The sequence below is a fragment of the Poecilia reticulata genome, chromosome 5, assembly GCF_904066995.2.
Source record: "Poecilia reticulata chromosome 5, P_reticulata-male-v2, whole genome shotgun sequence".
NCBI classification, from domain to species: domain Eukaryota; kingdom Metazoa; phylum Chordata; class Actinopteri; order Cyprinodontiformes; family Poeciliidae; genus Poecilia; species Poecilia reticulata.
Window position 1 is genome coordinate 34,450,525 of NC_088834.1, and position 14,581 is coordinate 34,465,105.

Consider the following 14,581-nt stretch of genomic DNA (forward strand, 5'->3'; position numbering starts at 1 on the left):
CAAGAATAAACTAAGAAACTAAAGTAAATATGGAGGAATAAACTGGTATGGCAAGACCTTTCGAGCAATAATTAATACAGAGACTGTATGGCAAGAATAAACAGACACTATTTCCAGATAAAAGGTAAAATAATATTGTTGAAATGTCATGGGCAGGAGCGCAACTACACATTATTCAGGTGGATGCAAAAACATAAATCGGCGCCCCCCATGAAAGAGTAGAAACATACGCTCGTCTCCCCCCAACCCCCTCCTCCAGACGCCGATACGTTTAGGGCAAAACTCGCTACATTTACCTCGTTATGTGCGCGAGGTGAAGGAGCGTAAGGCGCGCTGAAGTGTACGGGAAAACATAATCGGTGCGCCGATTCAAAACATCTATAATGATAGTAACATTAATAAAATAAATGTCAGTGCAAAGTAGCCTGCAAATTTTTTGGTAGGGGGCGGTGAGGGACCTGGATTAGAGCTAGGGGGGCGCTGGCCCGAAAAAGGTTGAGAAACACTGGTCTAAACAGTGAGTCTGTGGATTCTAAGTTTGTTCTAATTCCTTTTCTGGGTTAGTAGTGAATAGTCCACCATTTCTAATAAGTAATAACATAAAAAAAGGAAAGGACGCATTAGGGAAGTATTGCAACATTCAGACAAAACAAAGACATGAGTGGAAGGAGGTGACATCAAGGAGTGTATGTGCTTGCTGTGTTTGTGCATTGCTTTTATATGGCCATGATTTGTGTAGCTCAGTGTCCCTGTATGAGTTCGATATGATGATGTTATCTAGGAGCATGTCCTTGAGAGCGCCCAGCTCCACAGTCACATGGATGATCAGAGGAAAGGGGGAGGTATGAATGAGTGTTGTGCTTATGTTGCACAGTGGAAAATATTGATTTCTTTAATTTTATTTTTCATGCGTTTTGCATGTTTGGATTGTTTTCTGTTTTTGTTTTCCCCTTTAACAACCCAAACACACTGGGCTGAAAGCGGCAGGTTAAGGAGGCGGAGCCCACTGATTGCGTTCTGTAATCAGTGTGCCCAGGTGGGGCTGATTGAAGCCAGAATAAAAGGAGCCTGGAAGAAGGAGAAAGAAGTGTGTGTAGACTGATCCTGTAACCGAGGGAGAGACGGCGTAGAGGATCGTGGTGGAAGGAATCCGCACGCCAGGCGGAGCGCCGAGAGGGTCGACGGCGTAGAGGATCGGGGCGGAAGGAATCCGCACGCCAGGCATGGAGCACCGAGAGGGTCGACGGCGTAGAGGATCGGGGCGGAAGGAATCCGCATGCCAGGTGCGGAGCGCCGAGAGGTGGGCCGATGGCTCATTGCAGAGGATCGGGGCAGAAGGGAACCTGCCCGCGCCTCTGGGTCAGACTGAAAAGGGCGTGGTACGCCAAAGAGAGGAATGGTACAGGAGCGTCGAAGAAGTCAGCTGAGGATCAGCAAGAGAGCGCCTTGTAGGCAGATTGCCGTCACCTGGAGCAGCCCTATAAGTGGAACCCAACTGATGGCCCCAAATTGGTGACTTTCTTTTAAGGACAATTATTGAACTTTGGATTTTATAAAGAGGAAAAGGACTGTTTTTATTGTCACTATTGGGAAGTGACCTTTTTTTGTAATAAAATATTCTAAATTTGATTGTTCCGATGGTTGGGCTTTTTGAGTTGTTTACTCCCCTTGTATCACGAACTAAGCGTGGGGCCATATTGGTCACACTTACATGTCTTTGAGGAGATTTGAAATATGCAGCCCTTTCAAGGCTACCACAGGAAAACCAATTCAGATACAGAATGTGTAAGGTCAGGTAGATTTTAAATTTCAATCTTCCCTAAAGCCACTCTAATTTGGATAATTAGGATGAAGTTCATCCTGTGAGTCTCAGCAAGACTTGCATCTAACTTGCATCTCTGTCCACACCACAACAGTCTGAGTATTCAGTGGTTCAGCCAAATCCGTTACAAATTTGTCGATATGCCACGTATCCGCACGCTCCAAGCAGCAGAAATCATGTTATCATGAATAAATCCTCGGTGAATCCCCACAGGACAAGAGGACTCGCCTGTGCTCATTCTTCTTGTCGAGAAAATTTGATCAACGGCATTGAGAGACCGGTTAACCAGATTCATAATTTGTAGATTTGGAAGGCGCATTAGTCCCGCCCAATAAGTTCACCTCAGTTGCAAAAGACATTTGATTTTCAATGCGCAACACAGTGCCTTCAACACTTTACTCTAAAACTATTTTATTATTATCATAATAAAATATGAGGAGTTTGGAAAGGACGCATTAGGGAAGTATTGCAACATTCAGACTTTTGTCTGAATGTTTTCCACAGGTATGAATTCTTATAAATTCATGCCTGTGGAAGTTTCATTTCGTTTCCACCAGCTTCCCACCCTGAAGCTGGTGGAGCTTCAGGGTGGGAAGACATAAAAATTATATTAATTATAATAGAACCTGAAAGGAGAACAGGTGAGGACTGATGTCAGGTTGATTTTTTTCTTTTTTTTATATAACTTTTCCTTTTTTTTTTTCTTTATTTCCACACTAAGGGAAATGGTTAGGAGACATGAAAAGAAAAGGGTTTGAGGAGAGGTTTTACAATAAATTACTGAAAATCTTTGATATAAGAATTGGGTTACACAGTAAATAGAGTTGATATGTCTAATAATGTATACAACTGCATATCAGTTGTTAAAATTCTCATTCTGTACGATAGAAACAATTTTTTTATTTAGCTGGTTCACATTCTGACACTGTACATTATTGTATTATTTGTTGTGAATACATGAATGCCATGCAGGGACATCAGAGTCAGAGTGAAGGAGAGACAGATGCAGACCAGCAGGTAACAGTAACCTGCTGAAGGTGCTCCTGTCCCTGGCCAGCACGTCATGGATTGGATGAGATCTATCTAACAGTAGATTTTTTAATTCATTGTTTCTGGCTGAAAATAATGGGAGAAAAAAAAGTTGAAAAACACAGACTAAAGCAAAAAAACCTAAATGTTTTGAGGGTCATTGCTCATGTTTGGCAAGTTATTGTTACCGAGTTATCAGTTAGATGTGGAAATTGGCATTTTCATTTATTTTTGTGGGGCAAACTGTTGCACTGATGTACTGAGTTGTTCAAGAAGAACAAAACTTGTTTTTTAGATTTTATATTTGTTGGTAAAACTACTATACTGAGCTTAAAATTGCTGAGTACCATTTTACTATCCGTTTTAGAAAGAGACAGAATTAGTTCAATTGCCAGTCAACTTATATCAATGCATTTTTGACCAACGATCAAATGTATTTTGACCAATAAAATATATCAGAATCTGCTAGTAAGCTTGCATGTGCTACCAGAGTATGTATCTTGCTAGTTGAAAGGCAAATGATAAATTAAGTGTGCCGTCCCGGTGTTCTGTTTATCTGTGCTACCCATGAATCCGTCCTACCTTGTGGTAATGTGCATGGGCCAGGGGCGTGATATAGAGGGAAAAGTGATGACAATTCCAGGGGCCCCGACCAACAGGGGGCCCTCCACAATTTATTGATTTATTTATTTATTTTTCATAGAAATAAAAAATTACAAAATTTGGCCCTGTCAATTACAAAATTAATCATATTGTATTTTTGAAGATTGTTTGTAGCAGTAAAAATGTTATGTTCCCACTCCAAGACCAAAAAACACACATCCATATTTGCCCTGAACCCCCACCCCCTGCATGAAATGGTTCGTTCCTGCTTGGAGCGCTTGAGAGTGACGCTGTTCAGCAGCAGACAGTAGGAAACAAGAACGACTGTGGCAGTTACTATGCTGCTAAGTTAGAAGATCAGGTTTTCAAAAAGAAATAGAGAGAGGGAGAGAGAGAAAAAGGTAAGAGCGTATATTTATAACCCAGTTTTTCTCCAAGACAGGTGAGTAGACTGTGAGATTATCAACCATTTAGCATAGTTAGCGTAGCTACAGACTACTTCTTGCCTCCATTTCACTAGCATTTAATGAATTAGGGAAAAAATTACCAAGACATTCATATATTTAACTTGTCCCTTGTACCTTTTACCACACTTAACAGATGAGTCAGTCAGCAGCAGCAGCTCTAACCCACATCCCTCCTGACCTGTTCTCTCCTAAGTGAAATTAAAGCTGCAGTACGTAACTTTTATAATATATTTTTTTCCACATATTTGTTAAAACTGTCATTATGTTGTGACAGTATGGTATGAGAGATAATCTGTGAAAAATCTATTTCCTCTGCTTTCTCCCAGTGCTAGAAACAACCAGTCAGAGGCAGGAGAGTTTGAGCGCTGTCAATCACAATCTCATATGGCTCATCCTTCCTCCCCCTTGCTCTGTGCTTTTCTGTAGCCAGCATAGCATGTTGTAAATGCTTAATCTAGTAAGTACCAGTGATGGCAGATAAACAATTTTCCTATAACAATGAGTTGTTTCTCCACCATTAGCACATTTAGCAGTGAGTGAATGAAGTTGATTGACAGCGCTAAGAGCATCCTGGTTCTAATTGGTTGTTTTGGTCAGAACGGTTCATTACTTTAACCAGTAATAGTAATTCAGGAAGGAGATGGAGGAGATTGATTGTTTTCACAGATTATCTGTCTCATAACAAACTGCTACAACATGGTGACAGCTTTAACAAATATGGAGAAAACATTTTTTTATTAAAGTTACATTCTGCAGCTTGAATAAAATGCAACTACACCGCATTTTTTGAGAAGTCTGGATTGTTTCATGTATATATTGCATGTTGCTTTTGACTGTTGCTCATGGGGAGAGACATTTCATTAATCTAAAACCAATAGAATAAATGAAGCAACCTACTTGCATACTGTATGCATACTGTATGCATACTGAATTTTACTCTTGCATGTACAATTTATGAGCAGTAAATATTGTACTAGTTATCAGTATTGGACCAAAGAAAGCAAGGCAGTTGCAAGCTTTTGAAATTGTGACGCTTTTGATGGGTCAGATAGACTCGAGAAATTGTAACAGCGCTTCATGAGGGGGGGCCCAATGTCATTTTTTGTCAGGGCCCGCAAGATTCCTGGCAGCACCCCTGGCATGGGCACATCAATGCTACGTCACATACTGCTTGCTCAGCATATTTCTTATAAATTCATACCTGTGGAAGTTTTGCTTCATGTGTTTCATTTCATCGAAGATTACAGTAAGCTTTGTTTAATTTATTTTATACCTGGCTTTCACTAAGCTCCTGTATTACTTCATGTTTTTAGTTTACATGCAGCTTTGTAAATATATTTAGAATTAGCTTTAGTTTGCTGTCTGCAATGTCATTACTACTGTAAACAACATTGTTTGACAGGACAAAATACGTTGTTTTGTGGGCTATTTTGTCCCTATACTTTAAAATATTTTAGTTAAATTGTACTCTTTTTTTTAATTAAACCTTGCTAAATAGATGTTGGTAGCGATACTATGTGGGATTGAAGCTGAGTAATAAGGGTGTAATATAGCATATCCTATGTGTCCCCCCCAAAGATTTACTCATTCCTACGCCCTTGGCCACAGGTACAAAAATGCCAGAATCAAATGGCTTAATAGCCTGCTTATTGTGTAGATAAGTTCTCCAGATTCCTGCTAATGACCTAATTAGGTCACTATTAGGTCATTAGCACCACACGTTATTCATATCTGAAAGTTGCAGGACAGTGGTACTAAAGGACTGGAGTTTGACACCTCTTTATATATAAGCACCTCTGGCTTAGTGAATTACGATGTATTGAAGTAAAACCTCCTCCTCTTTTATGTTTTCTATTCTCACTTAAAAAATGTAATTAGGAAGCGCTGATTCAATTAGTATGGGTGATTCATTATTGTCATCCAACCATGTTTCTGTCAGGAACATAACATCAATATTATGACCAGTGACAAAGTCATGAACTAATCGCCCGTTCGTGAAACTTGCTTTTTGGGTGCTCAGCAGAGCAGAAACTAGCAAAAAGTGATGATTAGATTTCTCACTAAAGTCAAGAAACGTCAGGTTTCAGGTGACAAGATTTCTATGGAAATAAACATGGCTAAATACGACTAAATATAAATGTGACAGAATGGACATTATAAATAATTACACCCCCCCTTTTCTTACTTTGTTTACTTACTTCTGTTTTACTATGTTGACTGTGCTCTTAAGCTGCACTTCTCTTGCTGAGGTGCGCTGTACTGCAGTTACAACGGTTCACCACCAGTGGGCACATAGAGCTCGGTGAGCAGCACTCCTGACTCAGCAAGCCAATGGCAATTTAGAGCAGTAATGGCTGGTCAACGGAGGCGCCCACCACTGTCGCTTGTTCTTTTAACAGGTAAATGTCAATTAGCGCTGCTATTTGTGTTGACTGTCTCTTGTGGGGGAAGTGAGCTGGAATGGAGTGGCAAGATATATGTGTGGAAGTTTTGAGTGAACAATTCTTTGATTTATATTGTAAATATTTGTTGTTTGACTTAGATTGTAAATATTTGTGAGGCAAGCCAATGGCAATAGTAACGGCTGGTTAGCGGAGGCGCTCACTGTCGCTCTTGTTTCTTAACAGCATTCAACAAAATAAAAGAACCTGCGAAAAACCACACTGACTACTTATTAAGTGTGCAACATAAATAAACATAATTAAATGTGATAAAATGCATCTAAATGTGAATAAAAGTGACAAAATGTTAAAAATGGCTAAATCCGGCTAAATGTTAATAAATGTGGCTAAATGTGACTAAATGTGAAGTTCTTTACTTATGCAAGACAGTTCATTTTTGCGACCATGTATCTCACCTTTGAGGAGAAGCTCCTTAACCACTGCCTCAGCTTTGGTCTGGTCCATGTCCACCACGGCCACCTTGGCACCAGCCTCACCCAGGGCATGAGCAAACCCCCGGCCAATGCCCTGCCCACCACCTGTCACATAGGCCACCTTCCCATCCAGACGCATCCGATCCAGGATGAAACGCCCCTTGACACCTCGAAAGACTTCGTCGTCCGTAATGTCATCCTAATGGACAAGATCTAACACTCAGGCATACTCGGAGATAACCATACCAAGAGGAAGGTGTCAGCAAGTTTCAACTGTACCTGAGAGAGCAAACGTGCTGAGGTCTGAGAGACAAGCCTGATAAGACTGATGCCATCTCTGAGAGGGATGATGACCTTTCAAACACAAAGGGTAACGTTAACATTAAAAGGGATTAGGAATCAAAAACCCAAATGTAGCCAGAGAAGTACCTGCTCTACCCGGGGATCATTTGCAATAAACTGGTTGAAATCTCGAAGAGCCAGGCCGTTGCTATCCGTAGTGTCTTTAAGATAAACCCTTGCTTTGAAGAGTGAGTTATCTACACATATAACCCCTTGCAGTCTCAACAGGTTATTGTCCATAATAAAGTTGTAGTAACTGATATAATTACTCTTGTCTGCATCAATGAAGACCATGTCAAATTGGTCACCGGTGGCGGCCAGTTCCTGGAGAAAAAAAGAAAAGGACGTGACATAATTACAAAACTTGCAAGTGTGCACTAAAATGTCAGTTAATAACTGAGTAGTTATTAACTGACATTTTAACTAACTGGTTATGAAAACAAACCGACACAAACAGTGACAGCAAAAGTAAAGAGGTGAAGAAGTGCAGCAGGTCAATCTGTACCAGGTCACCTTCCAGAACATGTCAAATATTTTCTTTGTTTTCAAATAAGATTATTTTGAAATATGTAAAACATATGGTTTTTTTTTGTCTCAATGGACTGTCACTGAAAAGAACACAGAGTAATTTTTTCTTATTTAAGATTAATTTATAACTCCACAACTTCTTAGTTTAAGCACAGTTTTCTTGTAAACACCCTAATTTCTTTCATTTGACAGCGGTTGTGTGTATAGTCCACAGGCAGTGGATGAACCTTTGCCACAGATTGTGCTGAATCTACACACCAGCCGCTGTCTCTAGAGTCTAGAGGTAAAAAGCACAAACCACATAGGAGGGGTCATTTTATCAAGGCTGTTGTACACTGAAGTTGCTTAATTTCCTAGGTTTTGAAATCACATGTTTTGCTTTTCTTTGTAAATGTTGACCTTAGGTTTCTGCATCTCTGTGGGATACCTTTGTAGCCTTCTCGTGGTATTTATACATTACAGCCATAGAATGTGGACCAAAGACAAACACAACCTCTGAGTTGAAGGGTTTTTGAACCCAAACTTGGATGGGTTTAAACTTGGATGGGTTCAAACTTGGATGGGTTCAAACTTGGATGGGTTCAAACTTGGATGTGGTACATCTGACTAAAAATGTGAACGTCTTTGCCAGCACAGAGTTAGTGTATTTTAGTTGATGCAATGCAGTGCCGTGTGTATTCACATGAATATATTTGCAACTGCAAATAAATATTATGCAACACATTGCCAATGTGCGTGAACTAATTGGTAATATGGGAGCTGAAGTACAACATGCACACTGTCAGTCTGTAAATAGGCCTCTGTCAACTGGGTGAAAACAAATCAAACTAACAAAAGGGAAATGCACATGTTAACTAGGGGTGCAATGATATTTCTCAAGTCAGTTGAGTAAGTGAATTTTATATTAAGGTAAGTTGAGTTTTTCCACTTATGTTCTATTCAAGCATTTCATATATACCGTATGGAGAACTTGGTTATCTCCATGTACCAGGGCAGCTTTGCTCTACAAAAATGATACCTGGAGAATGTATTCTAATTGCTTAATTGAATTTAATAAGTCACCTGAAATTGTGAGGACGTCACACCATCCAGATTAACATGTTCATTTATAGCTAAAGGTTGTTAAAGTTAACTATCATTGTCTTTAAGATAATTTTAGCAAGGACATGCAGTCTAAATAAGACCTGTTCTCTACATATATTCAGGGCTAAATAAGGACATGATCTGAAACAAAAAATAAAAGTATGCCCATGATATTAGAGAAATACACAGCTCACAAAATAAAGGGAACATTTAACAAAACAATTTAACTCCGTCACACCTTTGTAGAAACAATGCCACCAGTTATTCTGAATCAATTTCAGCTGTTGCTGTGCAAATGGAACAAACAACAGGTGGAAATGAGAGGCAATTCACAAAACAACTCCTATAAAAGCTTGATTTTGCAGGTGGTAACTACAGATAATTTCTCTGTTCTTATCCTTTCTGGTTTATCAATGCTGTCACTCATCAAGGGATCATGAGGTGTTTTTTACAGCCCACTGAAATTGCTTAAGCAGTGCATCTAATCCAAGATGGAACATCAATGTGAGTGGTGGCGAGAAGATTTGCTGTGTCTCTCAGCACAGTGTCTAAAGCCCAAAACATGGATTAAGTAACAGGAGACAGGCAACAAGATTCATGCGAAAAACAGCTATGTCTTACAAGTAATCACATACCCTGCAGGAATAATTAGGTGGCCAATGGAGGAGATCAAGACCACAGATGTTAAGACTCGGAAGCTACTAACCATACATGGAGAGTTCCACCCCAAATCCAGCACCCTGAGACTGAACACGAGCCGTAAGGAAGGAGGCAGAGGACTAGTGAGTGTGAGAGCCACTGTCCAGGATGAAATGGTGGCCAAGTTCCATAAATACATCAAGGACAAAGCCTCAACAGACTATGTTGAGGCTTAGCAAATGTCTCAGACAATGGGAAACAGAGGACGAGGTGCTGGAGGTACCATCGTGGGAGGACAAGCCCCACGGTGGTACATACATGGGATGTACCAACGACAAATAACTGAAGTGGCTGATATCAGGAAATCCTACCAATGGCTGGAGAAAGCTGGACTCAAGGACAGAACAGAGGCTCTCATCCTGGCTGCACAGGAACAGGCCCTAAACACCAGAGCAATAGAGGCTCAGATCTACCACACCAGACAAGACCCAAGGTGTAGATTGTGCAAGGAGGCCCCTGAGACAGTCCAGCACATAACAGCAGGGTGCAAGATGCTGGCAGGGAAAGCGTACATGGAACAACATAACCAAGTGGTGGGCATAGTGTACAGGAACATCTGTGCAGAATATGGACTGGAAGCCCCGAGATCAAAGTGGGGAACACCCTCAGAGGTGGTGGAGAATGACCGAGCTAAGATCCTGTGGGACTTCCAGATCCAGACAGGCAAAATGGTGATGGAGAACCAACCGGACATTGTGGTGGTGGATAAACAACAGAGGAAAGCCGTTGTGGTGGATGTAGCAATACCAAGTGATTACAACATCAGGAAAAAGGAGCAGGAGAAACTGGATAAATACCAGGGCCACAGGGAGGAACTGGAAAAGACCTGGAAAGCCTGTGGTCATCGGGGCCCTCGGGGCAGTCACCCCCAAACTGGAGGAGTGGCTACAACAGATCCCAGGAACAACATCAGACATCTCAGTCCAGAAATGTGCAGTTCTAGGCACAGCCAAGATACTGGAGGAACCATCAAGCTCCCAGGCCTCAGAGAGAGAGAGAGAGATTTTGATTTTTAAAAACTCATTTATTCACACAGTAATGATCCAGAAAAATATTCAACACAATTTTAGATTAACACATCCATAAATGAAAGTTCAGAAGTATTTAAATTAAATAAAACACCTTCATAGTCCCAAATATTCTGAAAAATATCTAGTGCATCCATTTTTAGATAGTATTTGAATTCTAACATAACTCTTGCTCTAACTATACTCTTAAAGAGCTTTACACAATCAGTATTCTGTCATTATTGATTTTAAATTTTCTACTCAAATAAATTTCAAGCTTTGCTTGACCAAGAAAAAAATTTAACAATCGTCCAATTTTCTTCTTTCCTTTGCGATATAAAAAACAAAAAAATAAAGGACTGTTCTGTAAAATTTTCTCCAAATAATTTCCAAATATCTCTTAGTAAAGTAAATAAATCCACTATTCTGAAACACTGTACAAAACAATGAAAGATAGTTTCTCTTAATAAACAAAAGGGACATTTTGGATTAATAATAGAAACAAAAGCATTAACCGTAATGACACCATGCAAGATTCTCCATTGTAAATCACCAACATTTTTAGTCAATGGTGGTTTATAAAGTGACCCCCAAACAGGTTTCACCTCAAGACCAACTTTTAAAAAAACTCTCCAAGGAGTATCTTTTTTATCTTTTAGCTTTACTTTGTCAAAGCCTTAACACATTTCATATATATTACCTTTCCACTCACAGAATCAAAAAGTTTCCATTCATTTTTTTCTTTCTCTAAAAAATGTCCAGGACATTCAAAGTCTTTCAATTGTGCTTTAAAACACAGCTTAAAGAAAGGATCTGCTTCATCCGGTGTTAGGCGTCCATCAAACCCTTTATGAGTCTTTTGTCTTCTGACAACATTCGCTTAAACATTGTCAGCATCATTCCTACAGTTCTTAAAGAGTGAATCTCCAATCCTGCGGCCAACGAAACAACATCATCCATTTCAATTCCAACAAGTTGGAGCAGATGTTTCAATGTGACCACCCCTTTTTTCATCAACAGCTCAGAGATCATGGCCATGTTGTCCCAAGCTGAACCCAAACGAGATCCAAGGAGGACGGGTTCCAATAATAACCAGTTTAAAGATGTGGACGCTCCAACTCTTTTCATTTCCATGAGGGTCCAAGATTTTAACACACTAACATAAAAAGATGACAAACACTTTACACTATATTTTGAAATATCGACAATAAACAAAGTTTTACCAAAACCTAAATTACCAACTTTTGAAAAAAAACATTCTGTAACTTGTTTCCACAAAACATTTTGTTCACCATACAAAAAACTGTGCAAACTGTAGTCTGAAGGCTGCCTTCCTACTTTCTAAATGAATCAAACCTTGCCCTCCTTCCTTTGGTAGAAACAAAACACTCTGAGGGACCCAATGTAATCTGTCCAAAAAGAAATTTAAAATTATAGTCTGTAGTTTTATCAAAAAACCTGGTGGAGGTTCCAAAACAGATAAACGATGCCACAAAGTTGAAGCAGCCAGATTATTAATAATTAGTGTACGGTCCCTGTAAGACAATCATGGCAAAAGGGAGTGGCATTTCTTTAACCTACCTTCCATCAGTTCAATAAAACCTTCCCAATTTTTCATTACGTCTATTTGATTCCCCAAGTAAACACCCAAATATTTAAAACCATTTTTCAGCCACTTTAACTCACCAGGTAATTTAGGTTCTTGTTTTGGCCACTTACCAACTAACAAAGCTTTACTTTTGTTCCAATTAACTTTGGATGAAGAAATGTTGGCAAAACACTCAATAATTTTAGTTAAAGTAAAAACATCTGACTCTTTTATGATTGCCACAATAATATTGTCTGCATATGCAGAAAGTTGAAAAGGTAAAGAAACTTCATTTAACTTTACCCCCTGCAACCTTTTCCTGATTTGACATAAAGGTTCAATATTCAACTAATACAACATTCCTGACATTGCACAACCTTGGCAAATACCTCGCTTTACATTAAAAGGTGCACTTAAACTACCATTGACTTTCAATACACTTTCAATGTCACAATAGAGGGTTTTAATCATGGCAATGAAACTAGAGGAGAAACCAAAAGCTCTCAAACTATTCCATAAATATTGGTGCTCCACTCGATCAAATGCCTTTTCTTGGTCAATAGAAATCAGACCAAAGTTTAAACCCAATAAATTAGAGACGTCCAAATAGTCTTGAATTAATATCATATTATCTCTGATTGATCTGCCCAGGGATGCAGTAGGACTGATCAACATGTATAACTTGATCGATCACTTTTCTCAGTCTGGACGCCAGCACTTTTGAGAAGATCTTGGAATCAGTACACAATAGGCTGATAGGTCTCCAGTTCCTTATTTCATACAGATCACCCTTCTTAGGGAGAAGAGTGAGCACAGCTCTGTGACAGCTAAGGGGTAACATTCCCCTTGCCACACTGTTATTAAGGACTTCCAACAGATCTTGAGCCAGCACAGGCCAACACCATTTATAAAACTCCACAGGCAAACAGTCTATTCCTGGAGCTTTTCCATTCTCCATGCTCAGCAGCGCCTCCTGCAGTTCTTCCAATGTCAGAGCATGCTCCAAGATGACACCTTTGCCAAGTAATTGAGAAACTCTTTTGTCATCTCAGAATCTTCTGTAAGCTCACTAGCATATTATGTTGAAAAAAAGTCCACAGCTCTTTTCCGCAGTTCGGTGGGCTCCGTCGACTCTTTTCCGTCTTCAGAACGAATGCAATGAATGAGACGATTTTGTCCATTTTTCTTCTCCCCTGAAAATGGCCTCGATTTTCTGTGGACTCACAAAAACTCTGAAGATCCACAATTTCAGTCTCTAATTCCTCAATAGATCTTACCAATTCTCTTGTAACATTGTAAGTGTATTGATTACAAAACTGCTGAATTTTAATTTTACCAATATCCCACCACTGCTGTACAGACGTAAACTGACATTTCATAAGTCTCCACTGCTTCCAAAAAAAATTTAAATTCTTTTTTTAAAACGACCATCATTTAACAAAAACAGTATTGAAAGGCCAATATGCACTTTTAGGTCTTAAATAAACACATTCCCTATAATCATAGAATGATCAGAAAAACCCACTGGACATAAAGCACATGATTTAAATATTTGCAAATGGTGCCCAAAACAATAGAACCTGTCTAATCTTGCCAAAGTAATATAATTCACTTTACACTGAGCCCAGGAATACTGCTTATCTTTCCATTTTTAGATCGCCACACGTCAGCTAAATCATATGTTTCAATAATGCGTTTCAATTTCCTCCTTGTCTGTATATGTGGCTCCAAATGATTCCTAACTAGATCATCTATTGTACAATTAAAATCACCTCCTAAAATGAAATAATCTGTTGACACACAATTTAATAGTGTATCTGCTAACTTTTCTAAAAACACACGTTCACTTGGAGTTGCAGGAGCATATACATTCAGTAAAATAAAAGTTATCTTTTCATACTTAACAGTAACTTTTAACAATCTCCCAATTACAACATCTTCAGTTTCAATAGAAACTGGAAGAAAGTTTCTTGAGAAAAGAATAGCTACTCCATCACTTAGTGAAGTTTTATGACTCAAAACAAGATTTCCATCCCATTCTTTCTTCCAATCAACCTGATTTTCAACATCACTGAGTTTCTTGAGCAAAAGCTGTCAATGCATTTAGATTTTAAAAGTACAAAATACACAGCCCTTTTTTCACATCCCTTGCACCATTAAGGTTTAAATATGAGATTTTAAATCTACTCATATTCACACAAAAAAGGATCCAAAGGAAGAAAAAAGAAATACTAACTTTCATGAAACTCCCAAAATTTGAGCTCTAACTTTTTGCATCAGTTTTCGAAGTCTATAAACTTCAGTGTCCACTAACCCATCAGAAGTCCTTTGTCTCATTAACCATTCAGCTGAGTCAACAAACAGTTTTTTATTTGGAAAAAAATCCTCTATGACAACATCCCATTTTCCTTTTGTCACTTCCAAAAACCTTCTAATCTGCTCTAGACTGTATCCATTAGTACTCTGGCCATCAGGACTAGAGGAATCAGATTCTCTATTGCTATCAGAATCAGATAAAGCCTCCAAATCTCTTTCTTT

General features: G+C 39.1%; 1 protein-coding gene across 4 annotated transcripts in view; it reads right to left on the bottom strand.

The window, feature by feature from the left end:
- LOC103465591 (uncharacterized) overlaps positions 1-14,581 on the bottom strand; it is a 53,373-nt gene that overhangs the window by 19,572 nt on the left and 19,220 nt on the right. For all 4 annotated transcript variants that reach the window (XM_081607530.1, XM_081607531.1, XM_017304576.2 and 1 more), the window contains 3 exons: positions 7,226-7,462; positions 7,076-7,150; positions 6,779-6,995 (listed from right to left, as the gene is read on the bottom strand). In XM_081607530.1, coding sequence (XP_081463656.1) covers positions 6,779-6,995; positions 7,076-7,150; positions 7,226-7,462 — 529 coding nt within the window. The remainder of the gene's footprint in view (positions 1-6,778; positions 6,996-7,075; positions 7,151-7,225; positions 7,463-14,581) is intronic.